This window comes from Amblyraja radiata, chromosome 29, assembly GCF_010909765.2.
Source record: "Amblyraja radiata isolate CabotCenter1 chromosome 29, sAmbRad1.1.pri, whole genome shotgun sequence".
NCBI classification, from domain to species: Eukaryota; Metazoa; Chordata; class Chondrichthyes; order Rajiformes; family Rajidae; genus Amblyraja; species Amblyraja radiata.
In genome coordinates this window covers 1,123,173-1,138,569 of record NC_045984.1, presented here as the reverse complement: position 1 = coordinate 1,138,569, position 15,397 = coordinate 1,123,173, and the positions used below count along the sequence as shown (strand labels likewise).

Genomic DNA, 15,397 nt, shown 5'->3' with positions numbered 1-15,397 from the left:
TGGGGTCCCAGCACTGAGCCTTGCGGTGCCCCACTAGTCACTGCCTGCCATTCTGAAAAGGACCCGTTTACTCCTACTCTTTGCTTCCTGTCTGCCAGCCAGTTCTCTAACCACATCAATACTGAACCCCCAATACCGTGTGCTTTAAGTTTGTATACTAATCTCTTATGTGGGACCTTGTCGAAAGCCTTCTGAAAGTCCAGATATAACACATCCACTGGTTCTCCCTTATCCACTCTACTAGTTACATCCTCGAAAAATTCTATAAGATTCGTCAGACATGATTTACCTTTCATAAATCCATGCTGACCTTGTCCAATGAATTCACCACTTTCGAAATGTGCTGCTATCCCATCTTTAATAACTGACTCTAGCAGTTTCCCCACTAGCGATGTTAAACGAACTGGTCTGTAATTCCCCGTTTTCTCTCTCCCTCCCTTTTTTTAAAAGTGGGGTTACATTAGCTACCCTCCAATCCTCAGGAGCTGCTCCAGAATCTAAAGTGGCAACATTCAAATTTTCAATTCTGAAGCGGAGATCTTGAGAGCAAAATCGGTGTTAAAATTATTTGTCAAAATATTAGTAAGCTTTACCGAAGATGTGGGTGGTTCTGAAAAGAACCGTTGGGTTTTTGGTGTTTTCTCCGCGCTCTCTGGGTCTTTATTTAGAACTGGTGTATTTGGTCACCGCCTTTGTCCCTTCTGACACAGCGTGTTTGGCCAGCTCCCCGGGCAGAAGCAGGCGGACGGCGGTCTGGATCTCCCGGGAGCTGATGGTGGATCGTTTGCTGTAATGGGACAGGCGGGACGCCTCGCCCGCGATGCGCTCAAATATATCATTGATGAATGAGCTCATAATGCTCATTGCCTTGGAAGAGATGCCGGTGTCAGGATGAACCTGCTTCATCACTTTGTAGATGTAGATGGAGTAACTCTGCTTCTTGGACCTCTTCCGTTTTTTTCCCGCAGGTTTCAGCAACGTTTTCTTGGCGCCCTTCTTGGGAGCTGTTTTCTGCTGCTCGAACATTTCCTCACAAGATTTCAAACATAGAAAGAACCAGTTACTCGGAGCGCGCATTAAATAGGCAGCGCCGTCGTCCCATGCTAATGAGGGATGGAGCAGGAACGGTCTCATTGGCTGTCCCGCGATTTGAATAATTAAACTTCTCTATAGACGTTGTGATTGGATATTTGAGGGTACGCGACACAAACCCTCCCTCCCCCAATCAGAAGCCGCTCCGCTATAGGAGCTTTGGTTCGCACTGCGGATGGAAATTGGAGCCGGTCACCTCTATTTTTCCAAATGCATTCATATCTTATCTTTCAGAATCCCCTCCAGTAACTTGGTTCACTGCTCGACAGTGTCCAGGTTTTCCTGTGCAAGCCTTCTTAAATTGAACCACAACATTGGCCAATCCCCAATCATCCAGCATCTCATCAGCGGCCAGCAATGATGCATATAGAGGGGGTCATCGGGTCAAAGGGCGTGACACACGGAGCACCTCAATCCATGTGGAGGACATGGCAGCATCCGGCACGCACTGTTAACACACGGGGCGCGTACCTTCTTACCTGTTAAAACCCGCCCAAATTGTCTTTTTTTGCGCTATAAATATTTGTGGGTGCTGTCATTGAAAGCGGGGAGGTTTGCTCTGAACACGAGCACCACGGTGTAAGCGGCCCAAGGAGCACATCCCTCGGGACAGCCCCCACTCTCTCCCGCTGGTCAACGCTGTCCCGCCACGGCCGCCCTCCGTCCTGTCTCCCCCTGTGGGCCGCACTGTCACGGGCTGTGGGTCGGCAGCGCCCACACACGGGTCCCGGGCGAAGGCGGAGCGAGGGGCCGGGGCGAAGAAGGGCCGGGCAACGTCAGCTGCAGCAGAGTTGGGGACGGTCTGCTCCCTCCGCCCACCCAGCGGAACCCCGACCTCTTCCTCCCCCCCCCCCCCCCCAACCCAACCCACCTCCCACCCCCGGCCGCGGGGATAGACGGCGCGGGGTCCGCGGGTGTGCAACCAGTCCGGATGTGCTGACAGTCATAGTAAATGCTTATCTGCAGTTCAGTTGCCGTTGCGTGACAACAGTACGGGCCACGGGTCGTGACCTCGACTCCGTGCAACCTCCCTATACTTCAGCCAGGCTCCTGCAATTTATTATTTACCTTCAAACAGTGGTATAGCTACTGAGGCTGCTGGGATTTCATCACACACACGTCAGGCAGTATGGGTAGTATCTCTGGAGAACATAGATAGGTGACGCTGTGGGTCGAGACCCTTCTGTCTGAAGAAGGATCTTTAATCAAAACGTTACCTATCCATGCTCTCCAGAGATTCTGCTTGACCTGCTGAGTTACTCCACCACTTTGTGTCCTTTTGAATACTAACTCACTTAATTCTTTGTTTCCTCATACATTTTAATATGTCAATTACCTCCACTGCAGTAATGCAGACTACCCACAAGACTTCATAACAAGAGGAGGTGGGTATAGGAGCAAAGAGGCCTTCTGCAGTTGTATAGGACCATAGTGAGACCATACCTGGAGTATTGTGTGCAGTTTTGGTCCCCTAATTTGAGGAAGGACATTCTTGCTATTGTGGGAGTGCACGTAGGTTTACAACGTTAATTCCCGGGATGGCGGGCCTGTCATAAGCGGAGCGGCTGGGTTTGCATATTCTGGCGTTTAGAAGGATGAGAGGGCATCTTATTAAAACATAAAAGATTATTAAGGGTTTGGACACGCTAGAGGCAGGAAACATATTCCCGATGTTGGGGGAGTCCAGAACCAGGCGTCACAGTTTAAGGCAGACACTGGTGAAATTATTATGGGGAACAAGGAAATGACAGAAGAGTTGAACAGGTACTTCGGATCTGTCTTCATTAAGGAAGACACAAACAATCTCCCAGGTGTACTGGAGGACAGAGGATCTAAGGGGGTAGAGGAACTGAAATAAATTTTCATTAGGCGAGAAATAGTATTGGGTAGGCCAATGGGACAAAAGGATGATAAATCCCCAGGGCCAGATTATCTGCATCCCAGGGTCCTCAGGGAGGTGGCTCCAGAAATAGTGGACGCATTGGTGATCATTTTCCAATGTTCAATAGATTCAGGATCATTTCCTGTGGATTGGAGGACAGCTAATGTTATCCCACTTTTCAAGAAAGGAGCGAGAGAGAGAAAACAGGGAATTACAGACCAGCTAGCCTGACTTCGGTGGTGGGAAAGATGCTGGTCAATTATTAAAGAGGTAATAATGGGGCATTTGGATAGCAGTAAAAGGATTAGTCCAAGTCAGCATCGATTTATGAAAGGAAAATGTTGCTTGACTAATCTTCTGCAATTTTTTGAGGATTTGACAAGTAAATTGGATGAAGGGGAGCCAGTGGATGTAGTGTATCTAGACTTTCAGAAAGCCTTTGATAAGATCCCGCATGGGAGACTGGTGACTAAAATTAGAGCACATGGTATTGGGGGTAGGGTGTTGATGTGGATAGAAAATTGGTTGGCAGACAGGAAGCAAAGAGTTGGAGTGAACGGGTCCTTTTCTGAATGGCAAGCAGTGGTGAGTGGAATGCTGCAAGGCCGCAACTGTTGGGGCCGCAACTGTTTACCATATATATTAATGATTTGGATAAGGGAATTAGGAGCAACACTAGCAAGTTTGCGATGACACAAAGCTGGGTGACAGTGAACTGTGAAGAGGATGTTAGGAGGTTGCAGGGTGACCTGAACAGGTTGAGTGAGTGGGCAGATGCGTGGCAGATGCAGTATAACATAGATAAATGTGAGGTTACACAAAATTGCTGGGGAAACTCAGCGGGTGCAGCAGCATCTATGGAGCGAAGGAAATAGGCGACGTTTCGGGCCGAAACCCTTCTTCAGACCAAATGTGAGGTTATCCACTTTGGGGGCAAAAACAAGGGGGCAGATTATTATCTCAATGGGGTTATGTTAGGTAAGGGGGAGGTACAGAGAGATCTTGGTGTACTTGTACACCAGTCACTGAAAGTTGGCGTGCAGGTACAGCAGGCAGTGAAGAAAGCTAATGGAATGTTGGCATTCATAACAAGAGGATTTCAGTATAGGAGTAAAGAGGTTCTTCTGCAGTTGTATAGGGCTCTGGTAGGACCACATCTGGAGTATTGTGTACAGTTTTGGTCTCCTAATTTGAGGAAGGACATCCTTGTGATTGAGGCAGTGCAGCGTAGGTTCATGAGGTTGATCCCTGGGATGGCGGGACTGTCATATGAGAAAAGGTTGAAAAGACTAGGCTTGTATTCACTGGAGTTTAGAAGGATGAGGGGGATCTTATAGAAACATATAAAATTATAAAAGGACTGGACAAGCTAGATGCAGGAAAAATGTTCCCAATGTTGGGCGAGTCCAGAACCAGGGGCCACAGTTTTAGAATAAAGGAGAGGCCATTTAAGGCTGAGGTGAGAAAACACTTTTTCATCCAGAATTGTGGAATTCCCTGCCACAGAGGGCAGTGGAGGCCAAATCACTGGATGGATTTAAGAGAGTGTTAGATAGAGCTCTTGGAACTAGTGGAATCAAGGGATATAGGGAGAAGGCAAGCACGGGTTATTGATGGGGGACGATCAGCCATGATCACAATGAATAGCCAAATGGCCTCCACCTGCACCTATTTTCTATTTTTCTATGTTTGTAATAAGGGGTAAGCCATTTAGAACGGAGACGAGGAAATACTTCTTCACACAGAGAGTTGTGAGTCCGTGGAATTCGCTGCATCAGTGGGCAGTGGAGGCCGGTTCTCTGGATACTTTCAAGGGAGAGCTAGATAGGGCTCTTAAAGATAGCAGAGTCAGGCATATGGGGAGAAGGCTGGAACGGGGTACTGATGAGGGATGATCAGCCATGATCACATTCAATGGCGCCGCTGGCTCGAAGGGCTGAATGGCCTACTCCTGCACCTATTGTCTATTGTCTATTAACTTCCTGATTAATTTTCCGAGTTCCCTCATCTTCACATTTCCTCCTTGGAAAAAAATTGAGGTTTAATATTTTGTGACCAGGTGTGTTCTCACCAGGACCCTGTACAACTGCAAAAGGACCTCTTTGCTCCTATACTCAACTCCTCTTGTTATGAAGGTTAACATGTCTGAATGTACATTGCTACCATAGTTTAGTTTTGAATTTAACATGTATCATGATCTTGATTTTTTGAACTCCCATTAAATCATTTAAATGTTGTCTAAATTATGCTTGAGGAAGTTTTAAAATTCAATTAATTTTCCATTTATTGTTTGATTCACAAAATTAAATATATCGACAGTATATGTTCTTAATCTTAAATGAGTAGATAAGAATTTATTCATTGTTCATTTTCACAATTGGCCATTTCGTTACTTAATGTGTGCAATATCTAAACAAGTGACCTGCCTCTTAATTACTTTTTAATACGTGAATAAAAGTTAATGAGTGAATGCAAGCACCCAAGGACAGATCGGGGAAACTTTCCACATTTTAGCTCCCAGAGTGCGTGCATTTTGCACTGCAATCCCATTTAAAAAAGTTTGCACTATTAATTAAATGAATTGCATGGCCCAAACTTGGGAGAAATTACTTCCTCGGGTATAATACGGTATATACACGGAGCTAGGAACGCTGTTGCTTTGGTGCAAGCTGACTCAAATCGCTTAATTACGGCTGCAGACTCGTGATTAAGAAAAATGATTATAATGGGGCCCCCCATTAATATAATAACATTAATGTGCGGTGCTGGCATGACTTATGTGGCGCTGTGTACTCTGTACTTGCAGGCAAAGATACTAGAACATGTTGGTAATCGTGAAGATGGCGCTAAAAATTGGCCTTGAGTATTAGAAAGGCGCTATATAAATCCCATCCATTATTAAAAATTACCCATGACCTACATTCTCTCCGGATGGGCCATCTTGCTCTTGCTCTAGTATCTTTGGTCCTGCCCGAGTTAAACTTCCCAAAATGCAAAAAAATTCTCTATATTATATTGCATCAACCATTCTTCACCCCACCAGGCCAATCGATCGAGATCCTGCTGCAATTTTTCACAACTATCTTCACTGTCGTGTTGCGGCAGCAAGTGGCTGCCTCGCCAACCATCTGCCTGTCCTTTCTTCTGTTTTTGTGATTTTAAGTACGTGTTAATGAGTTTGTTTTAGTGTCCTTGGTTTGTTTTATGTGGGGGGTGGGCGAGAGGCTGAGGGAAACTTTTTTCAATTTCTTACCTTGACGGAGATGCGATCGTATCTCCGTTAACACTGCGGCCTAACATCGTGGAGTGGCATGGCCTTTCCTGGAGACCGACCCGACGCTTCAACCACGGGCGCGGTGTGGACTTACCATTGTGGAGCTTGCAATCCCTTTGCCGGGTTCGACTGTGAAGCGCTCCGGGCCTGTGGACTTTAACATTGTGGTTAGAGACTGATTCGGGAGCTCCAAACCACGGAGTGTTTCAACCTACCCGACGAGGGAGTTTCGATCACCCCGATGCGAGAGCTGCAGATCACCAGCTGCGGGAGCTTTGATAGCCCCGACTGCGGATGGTTCGACAGCCCCGACCACTGGAGAATAAAGAGGGAGAAGATTGGACTTTATTACCTTCCATCACAGTGAGGAATGTGGAGAGCCACTGTGGTTGATGTTTATGTAAACTTTTATATTATGTGGCTGTGTCTTGTTGGTTTTCACTTAGTATGGCTGTATGATAACTCAAATTTCACTGTACCTTAATTGGTACATGTGACAATAAACTGGCCTTGAAACCTTGAATTATCTGATGAACCAGCCACTTTTGTCTCGTCAACAAACTTGCTAATCTTGCCATGTTGGTTTTCATCCAAATCATTGATGTAGATGACACAGCAACGGGCCCAGCAGCTAACCCTGCGGTCTCCAGTCTGAGAAGCAACCTTCCACGATCGCCTTCTAATTCCTGATTCCTTATCCGTGGGCCTTTAGTGATGCTGGACTGGTAGATTTTCTGGACAAATGGATATGTATATTACTAAAAGTAAGATCTTGACCGCTTTTCACTCACTGCAATGTGATTTCTGAGAGAACGCTGCCACGTACGGCCGTCATTTTTGACCACTTCGCTCAGAGCCTCCCTCTGCCAGACTGGACTGGACGATTTTTCCCATCGATGAAAAATCAGAGAGATATTAATGTTTTAAAACATTTTGCCATTCTCTCTGCTGCCCCCACTGGCGGCAGGGGGAGGGACAATAACACCCGTAAGTGTCATGCCTCACTCAGTCTCTGCCAGACAGAGGAAGCGAGAGGCTCACGGCTCTCTGAGCTGCGAATAACACTGAACGCATGTCTACTCCATGGTGAGTCCCCAGGATGTGGTTTTCATCAAATGTGTTTGTTGTTTGCAAAGTGTTTGCCAAATTAGTTTGGCTTTTTAAAGGGCTTTCAGCAAATGTGTTTTGTTGGCCTGCAAAGTGTTTTTGTCCAATTGGCTTGGCTTTTAAAGGGCTTGCTAAAGCGGATGGATAAAGCGTGAATAAACATTTTATTAGATCAGAATTGTGTTTACTTTCAAAATTGGCGCATTCTGTGATTTTCGCTTAGTTGCAAGATGGTGCCAATGATGTAATTTCCGGTTAGCGGCATGCTGGCGCTGAGTGCGTCATTTCTGGTTTGTGGCAAGAAGCGAGAGGGTGACGTCAAGATGGCGACGAGTACAGGCGCCGTTGAATAATTCAAGAGAGCTGACTGCTCTGTCTATGGTGAGTGTGTTTGTTGGATGTTATTTAAAGCAAGTTTTTGCTTCCGCAGCAGCGGCCTCTACTGGAGGCTTTAAACATTTGTTTTACACACTATATTCAAAACATTCTGAAGTTACTTGGCATTTTAGTATTGGGTGAGTGTGTGTGAGTGAATGAGTGTGTGTGTGTGTGTGTGTGTGTGTGTGTGTGTGTGTGTGTGTGTGTGTGTGTGTGTGTGTGTGTGTGTGTGTGTGTGTGTGTGTGTGTGTGTGTGTGTGTGTGTGTGTGTGAATGAGTCTCTGTGTGTGCGTGTATGTGTGTGTGTGTGTGTGAATGATTCTGTGTGTGTGACTGAGTGTGTGTGTGTCTGTGTGAATGAGTGTGTGTATGTGTGTGTGTGTGTGTGTGGGAATGAGTCTATGTGTGTGTGTGAATGAGTCTGTGTGTGTGTGAATGAGTGTGTGTGTGTGTGTGTGAATGTGTGTGTGTGAATGTGTGTGTGTGTGTGTGTGAATGAGTCTATGTGTGTGTGTCTGTGTATGTGTGAATGAGTCTCTGTGTGTGAATGAGTCTGTGTGTGTGTGAATGTCAGTGTGTGTGAATGAGTGTGTGTGTGAGAATGAGTCTGTGTGTGTGTGTCTGTGTGTGTGTGTGAATGAGTCGGTGTGTGTGTGTGTGTGTGTGTGTGTGTGTGTGTGTGTGTGTGTGTGTGCGTTTGTGTGTGTGTGTGTGTGTGTGTGTGTGTGTGTGTGTGTGTGTGTGTGTGTGTGTGTGTGTGCGTTTGTGTGTGTGTGTGTGTGTGTGTGTGTGTGTGTGTGTGTGTGTGTGTGTGTGTGTGTGTGTGTGTGTGTGTGTGTGTGTGTGTGTGTGTGTGTGTGTGAATCTGTGTGAGGTGGAGGGTGTGTGTGATCAACAAATAACAAATAGTACAAACTAGCACAACAGAAAGCACCCCCCGCCCCCTATTGATAACTAAATTTACTTCAAGTTCATTTGTAAACCCTTTATCAGCAGTATAATACATTTTCCAGTAAACCCGATGGGAATCAGGGGAGCAAGAATTAGACAGGCTCTCTGGACCTCAGCTCCATCTGCCAATCCACCCACATTCCTGAGCCCTGGTGTTTCGGATCCCATCCCTGATTACGGCCGCACACCATGCTTGACTCTGGACCACCCAGCTCACATAATGACTGAGCCCGATGCCAGGTCATCAGTTTTTTAATTAATTTTTTTGTTAGAAGCATTGTACATACATCTTAATCACGATATGCAACATAATACATTTTGTGTACAACTTCTCTTTTTATTAAAAAAAAACTTTAACCTGTAATAGAAAAAGAGAAAAGAGAAAGAAGAGAAGAATGAGGATAGTAGTGAAGTGAGTCTGCAGTAGTTGGCGTTAAATGAATGATGATGGTTAAGTAGACTGTGTGCTTGAGAATGTGAAAAAAAGGGGGAAAGAAAAAAGAAAAGAAAACAGGCCCCAAAGAGAAGAGGGCCTTAAGAAGGGAAAGGAAATAAGTAAAAAATCCAAAGAAGGTAGAGCTAAACAAAAAAGAAAGGGAATGTGCCTAATTCATAACGATTCACACCCATCACCTAGTTCGAAAACAATAACTTTCTAGGGTTATGCTGCACCATATTATACGTAACAAATCAATAAAATCAATCACCATATTCTTAAGAATTGTTCTTGTTTTCCTGCTAGAACGAGTCTCATTTCCTCGAGATGTAATATTTCCAACATATTTGTGATCCACATTTTAAACGTTGGGATAGGAGCGTTTTTCCAGAATTTAAGCATTGTTTTTTTGCCGTTATCAAATCATAGTTTAGGAAACATATTTGAAATATAGTTAGTTCAGAAAAGGCTTCCCGTGCTCCGAAAATAATCAATTCTGTATTTGGGTCCAGTCTTAATTTATTTATTTTTGAAAGGCTTTCACAAATTTCCTTCCAAAATTTCTGAAGCTTTGCACAGGAAACAAATGAGTGTGCTATTGTTGCCTCTTTAGTTAGGCACTTATCACAGATGGGAGAGACATTTGGAAATATTTTAGTTTTGTTTTTGTGTAATATAATCTGTGTACAATTTTAAATTGGATCAATGTGTGTCTAACGTTAATCGAACATTTGTGTACGTATGACACATAATCTTCCCATCTGTCCTTGGGAATTTCTATAACCAATTCTCGTTCCATTCTTTTCTTATACCTTCTGTCGAAGGTATATCTATATTTAAAATAGTATTATAAAAATCTGATGTTAAATGATCCAATTCAACCTGTCTATTCATGCCTTGCTCTAGAAGGTCCAACTTCAAATTTTGATAATCTTGTGAGTGTTTTTTCAAATAATCTCGGGTTTTTAAGTATCTAAAATATTGGTTATTTTCCAAATTGTATTTAAGCTGTAACTCTTGGAATGGTAAAAATGTTCACGCTTCATACAAATCTTCCCAAATCTTAATTCCTAATCATTCCCAGAGGGTAAACGTTTTGTCAGTAGTCGATGGCTTAAACGCCGGGTTGTTAGCTATCGGTGAGAGAAGCGAAAGATTTCTTAATGTAAGAGTGGGGTTTTTTTGTCTCCAAATTCGTATTGTGCTGTGAATCATCGGATTTCTCTTATATATTGTGTTCTTCAGTTTTATTGGGGAGAAAAGGATCGCTCCTATGTTAAAAGGAGATTAGTAAGATTAGTAAGAATAGCAGGATAGATTAGAGGGCTCGTGTAGGGAGGCTATTTGGGTGGAACTGAGAAATGGGAAAGGGGTAGCAACACTTATAGGGGTGTATTATAGACCGCCAAATGGGGAGCGAGAATTGGAAGAGCAAATATGTAAGGAGATTGCAGATATTAGTAGTAAGCACAATGTAGTGATTGTGGGAGATTTCAATTTTCCACACATAGACTGGGAAACACATTCTGTAAATGGGCTGGATGGTTTGGAGTTTGTAAAATGTGTGCAGGATAGTTTTTTGCAGCAATACATAGAAGTACCTACTAGAGAAGGGGCGGTGCTGGACCTCCTGTTAGGAAATGAGACGGGTCAGGTGGCAGAGGTATGCGTTGGGGAACAGTTCGGGACCAGTGATCACAATACCATTAGTTTCAATATAATTATGGAGAAGGTCAGAACTGGACCTAGGGTTGAGATTTTTGATTGGAGAAAGGCTAAGTTTGAGGAGATGCGAAAGGATTTAAAAGAAGTAAATTGGGACATTTTGTTTTATGGAAAAGACGTGGAAGAGAAATGGAGTACATTTAAAGGTGAAATTTTAAGAGTACAGAATCTTTATGTCCCTGTTCGGTTGATAGGAAATAGTAAAAATCGGAAAGAGTCATGGTTTTCAAGGGAAATTGGACACTTGGTTCAGAAAAAGAGGAAGATCTACAATAATTATAGGCAGCATGGAGTAAATGAGGTGCTTGAGGAGTATAAAGAATGTAAAAAGAATCTTAAGAAAGAAATTAGAAAAGCTAAAAGAAATATGAGGTTGCTTTGGCAAGTAAGGTGAAAGTAAACCCAAAGGGTTTCTACAGCTATATTAATAGCAAAAGGATAACGAGGGATAAAATTGGTCCATTAGAAAGTCAGAGTGGACAGCTATCTGCAGAGCCAAAAGAGATGGGGGAGATATTGAACAATTTATTTTCTTCGGTATTCACCAAGGAGAAGGATATTGAATTATGTGAGGTAAGGGAAACAAGTAGAGTAGCTATGGAAACCATGAGATTCAAAGAAGAGGAAGTACTGACACTTTTGAGAAATATAAAAGTGGATAAGTCTCCAGGTCCGGACAGGATATTCCCTAGGACATTGAGGGAAGTTAGTGTAGAAATAGCAGGGGCTATGACAGAAATATTTCAAATGTCATTAGAAACGGGAATAGTGCCGGAGGATTGGCGTACTGCGCATGTTGTTCCATTGTTTAAAAAGGGGTCTAAGAGTAAACCTAGCAATTATAGACCTGTTAGTTTGACGTCAGTGGTGGGCAAATTAATGGAAAGGATACTTAGAGATAATATATATAAGCATCTGGATAAACAGGGTCTGATTAGGAACAGTCAACATGGATTTGTGCCTGGAAGGTCATGTTTGACTAAACTTCTTGAATTTTTTGAAGAGGTTACTCGGGAAATTGATGAGGGTAAAGCAGTGGTTGTTTTATATATGGACTTCAGTAAGGCCTTTGACAAGGTTCCTCATGGAAGCTTGGTTAAGAAGGTTCAATGGTTGGGTATTAATGGTGGAGTGTCTGTGTGTGTGTGTGAATGAGTCGGTGTGTGTGTGTGTGTGTGTGTGTGTGTGTGTGTGTGTGTGTGTGTGTGTGTGTGTGTGTGTGTGTGTGTGTGTGTGTGTGTGCGTTTGTGTGTGTGTGTGTGTGTGTGTGTGTGTGTGTGTGTGTGTGTGTGTGTGTGTGTGTGCGTTTGTGTGTGTGTGTGTGTGTGTGTGTGTGTGTGTGTGTGTGTGTGTGTGTGTGTGTGTGTGTGTGTGTGTGTGTGTGTGTGTGTGTGTGTGTGTGTGTGTGTGTGTGTGTGTGTGTGTGTGTGTGAATCTGTGTGAGGTGGAGGGTGTGTGTGATCAACAAATAACAAATAGTACAAACTAGCACAACAGAAAGCACCCCCCGCCCCCTATTGATAACTAAATTTACTTCAAGTTCATTTGTAAACCCTTTATCAGCAGTATAATACATTTTCCAGTAAACCCGATGGGAATCAGGGGAGCAAGAATTAGACAGGCTCTCTGGACCTCAGCTCCATCTGCCAATCCACCCACATTCCTGAGCCCTGGTGTTTCGGATCCCATCCCTGATTACGGCCGCACACCATGCTTGACTCTGGACCACCCAGCTCACATAATGACTGAGCCCGATGCCAGGTCATCAGTTTTTTAATTAATTTTTTTGTTAGAAGCATTGTACATACATCTTAATCACGATATGCAACATAATACATTTTGTGTACAACTTCTCTTTTTATAAAAAAAAAACTTTAACCTGTAATAGAAAAAGAGAAAAGAGAAAGAAGAGAAGAATGAGGATAGTAGTGAAGTGAGTCCGCAGTAGTTGGCGTTAAATGAATGATGATGGTTAAGTAGACTGTGCTTGAGAATGTGAAAAAAAGGGGGAAAGAAAAAAGAAAAGAAAACAGGCCCCAAAGAGAAGAGGGCCTTAAGAAGGGAAAGGAAATAAGTAAAAAATCCAAAGAAGGTAGAGCTAAACAAAAAAGAAAGGGAATGTGCCTAATTCATAACGATTCACACCCATCACCTAGTTCGAAAACAATAACTTTCTAGGGTTATGCTGCACCATATTATACGTAACAAATCAATAAAATCAATCACCATATTCTTAAGAATTGTTCTTGTTTTCCTGCTAGAACGAGTCTCATTTCCTCGAGATGTAATATTTCCAACATATTTGTGATCCACATTTTAAACGTTGGGATAGGAGCGTTTTTCCAGAATTTAAGCATTGTTTTTTTGCCGTTATCAAATCATAGTTTAGGAAACATATTTGAAATATAGTTAGTTCAGAACAGGCTTCCCGTGCTCCGAAAATAATCAATTCTGTATTTGGGTCCAGTCTTAATTTATTTATTTTTGAAAGGCTTTCACAAATTTCCTTCCAAAATTTCTGAAGCTTTGCACAGGAAACAAATGAGTGTGCTATTGTTGCCTCTTTAGTTAGGCACTTATCACAGATGGGAGAGACATTTGGAAATATTTTAGTTTTGTTTTTGTGTAATATAATCTGTGTACAATTTTAAATTGGATCAATGTGTGTCTAACGTTAATCGAACATTTGTGTACGTATGACACATAATCTTCCCATCTGTCCTTGGGAATTTCTATAACCAATTCTCGTTCCATTCTTTTCTTATACCTTCTGTCGAAGGTATATCTATATTTAAAATAGTATTATAAAAATCTGATGTTAAATGATCCAATTCAACCTGTCTATTCATGCCTTGCTCTAGAAGGTCCAACTTCAAATTTTGATAATCTTGTGAGTGTTTTTTCAAATAATCTCGGGTTTTTAAGTATCTAAAATATTGGTTATTTTCCAAATTGTATTTAAGCTGTAACTCTTGGAATGGTAAAAATGTTCACTCTTCATACAAATCTTCCCAAATCTTAATTCCTAATCATTCCCAGAGGGTAAACGTTTTGTCAGTAGTCGATGGCTTAAACGCCGGATTGTTAGCTATCGGTGAGAGAAGCGAAAGATTTCTTAATGTAAGAGTGGGGTTTTTTTGTCTCCAAATTCGTATTGTGCTGTGAATCATCGGATTTCTCTTATATATTGTGTTCTTCAGTTTTATTGGGGAGAAAAGGATCGCTCCTATGTTAAAAGGAGATTAGTAAGATTAGTAAGAATAGCAGGATAGATTAGAGGGCTCGTGTAGGGAGGCTATTTGGGTGGAACTGAGAAATGGGAAAGGGGTAGCAACACTTATAGGGGTGTATTATAGACCGCCAAATGGGGAGCGAGAATTGGAAGAGCAAATATGTAAGGAGATTGCAGATATTAGTAGTAAGCACAATGTAGTGATTGTGGGAGATTTCAATTTTCCACACATAGACTGGGAAACACATTCTGTAAATGGGCTGGATGGTTTGGAGTTTGTAAAATGTGTGCAGGATAGTTTTTTGCAGCAATACATAGAAGTACCTACTAGAGAAGGGGCGGTGCTGGACCTCCTGTTAGGAAATGAGATGGGTCAGGTGGCAGAGGTATGCGTTGGGGAACAGTTCGGGACCAGTGATCACAATACCATTAGTTTCAATATAATTATGGAGAAGGTCAGAACTGGACCTAGGGTTGAGATTTTTGATTGGAGAAAGGCTAAGTTTGAGGAGATGCGAAAGGATTTAAAAGAAGTAAATTGGGACATTTTGTTTTATGGAAAAGACGTGGAAGAGAAATGGAGTACATTTAAAGGTGAAATTTTAAGAGTACAGAATCTTTATGTCCCTGTTCGGTTGATAGGAAATAGTAAAAATCGGAAAGAGTCATGGTTTTCAAGGGAAATTGGACACTTGGTTCAGAAAAAGAGGAAGATCTACAATAATTATAGGCAGCATGGAGTAAATGAGGTGCTTGAGGAGTATAAAGAATGTAAAAAGAATCTTAAGAAAGAAATTAGAAAAGCTAAAAGAAATATGAGGTTGCTTTGGCAAGTAAGGTGAAAGTAAACCCAAAGGGTTTCTACAGCTATATTAATAGCAAAAGGATAACGAGGGATAAAATTGGTCCATTAGAAAGTCAAAGTGGACAGCTATCTGCAGAGCCAAAAGAGATGGGGGAGATATTGAACAATTTATTTTCTTCGGTATTCACCAAGGAGAAGGATATTGAATTATGTGAGGTAAGGGAAACAAGTAGAGTAGCTATGGAAACCATGAGATTCAAAGAAGAGGAAGTACTGACACTTTTGAGAAATATAAAAGTGGATAAGTCTCCAGGTCCGGACAGGATATTCCCTAGGACATTGAGGGAAGTTAGTGTAGAAATAGCAGGGGCTATGACAGAAATATTTCAAATGTCATTAGAAACGGGAATAGTGCCGGAGGATTGGCGTACTGCGCATGTTGTTCCATTGTTTAAAAAGGGGTCTAAGAGTAAACCTAGCAATTATAGACCTGTTAGTTTGACGTCAGTGGTGGG

The 15,397-nt window shown here is 42.6% G+C and overlaps 1 protein-coding gene across 1 annotated transcript; it reads right to left on the bottom strand.

Annotated features, from left to right (window-relative positions):
- Nucleotides 1-660: 660 nt before the first annotated feature.
- LOC116989703 (histone H2B-like) lies at nt 661-1,026 on the bottom strand. Its single transcript, XM_033047299.1, has one exon. The coding sequence runs from the start codon at nt 1,024-1,026 to the stop codon at nt 661-663; it is 366 nt and encodes a 121-aa protein (XP_032903190.1).
- Nucleotides 1,027-15,397: the final 14,371 nt, after the last annotated feature.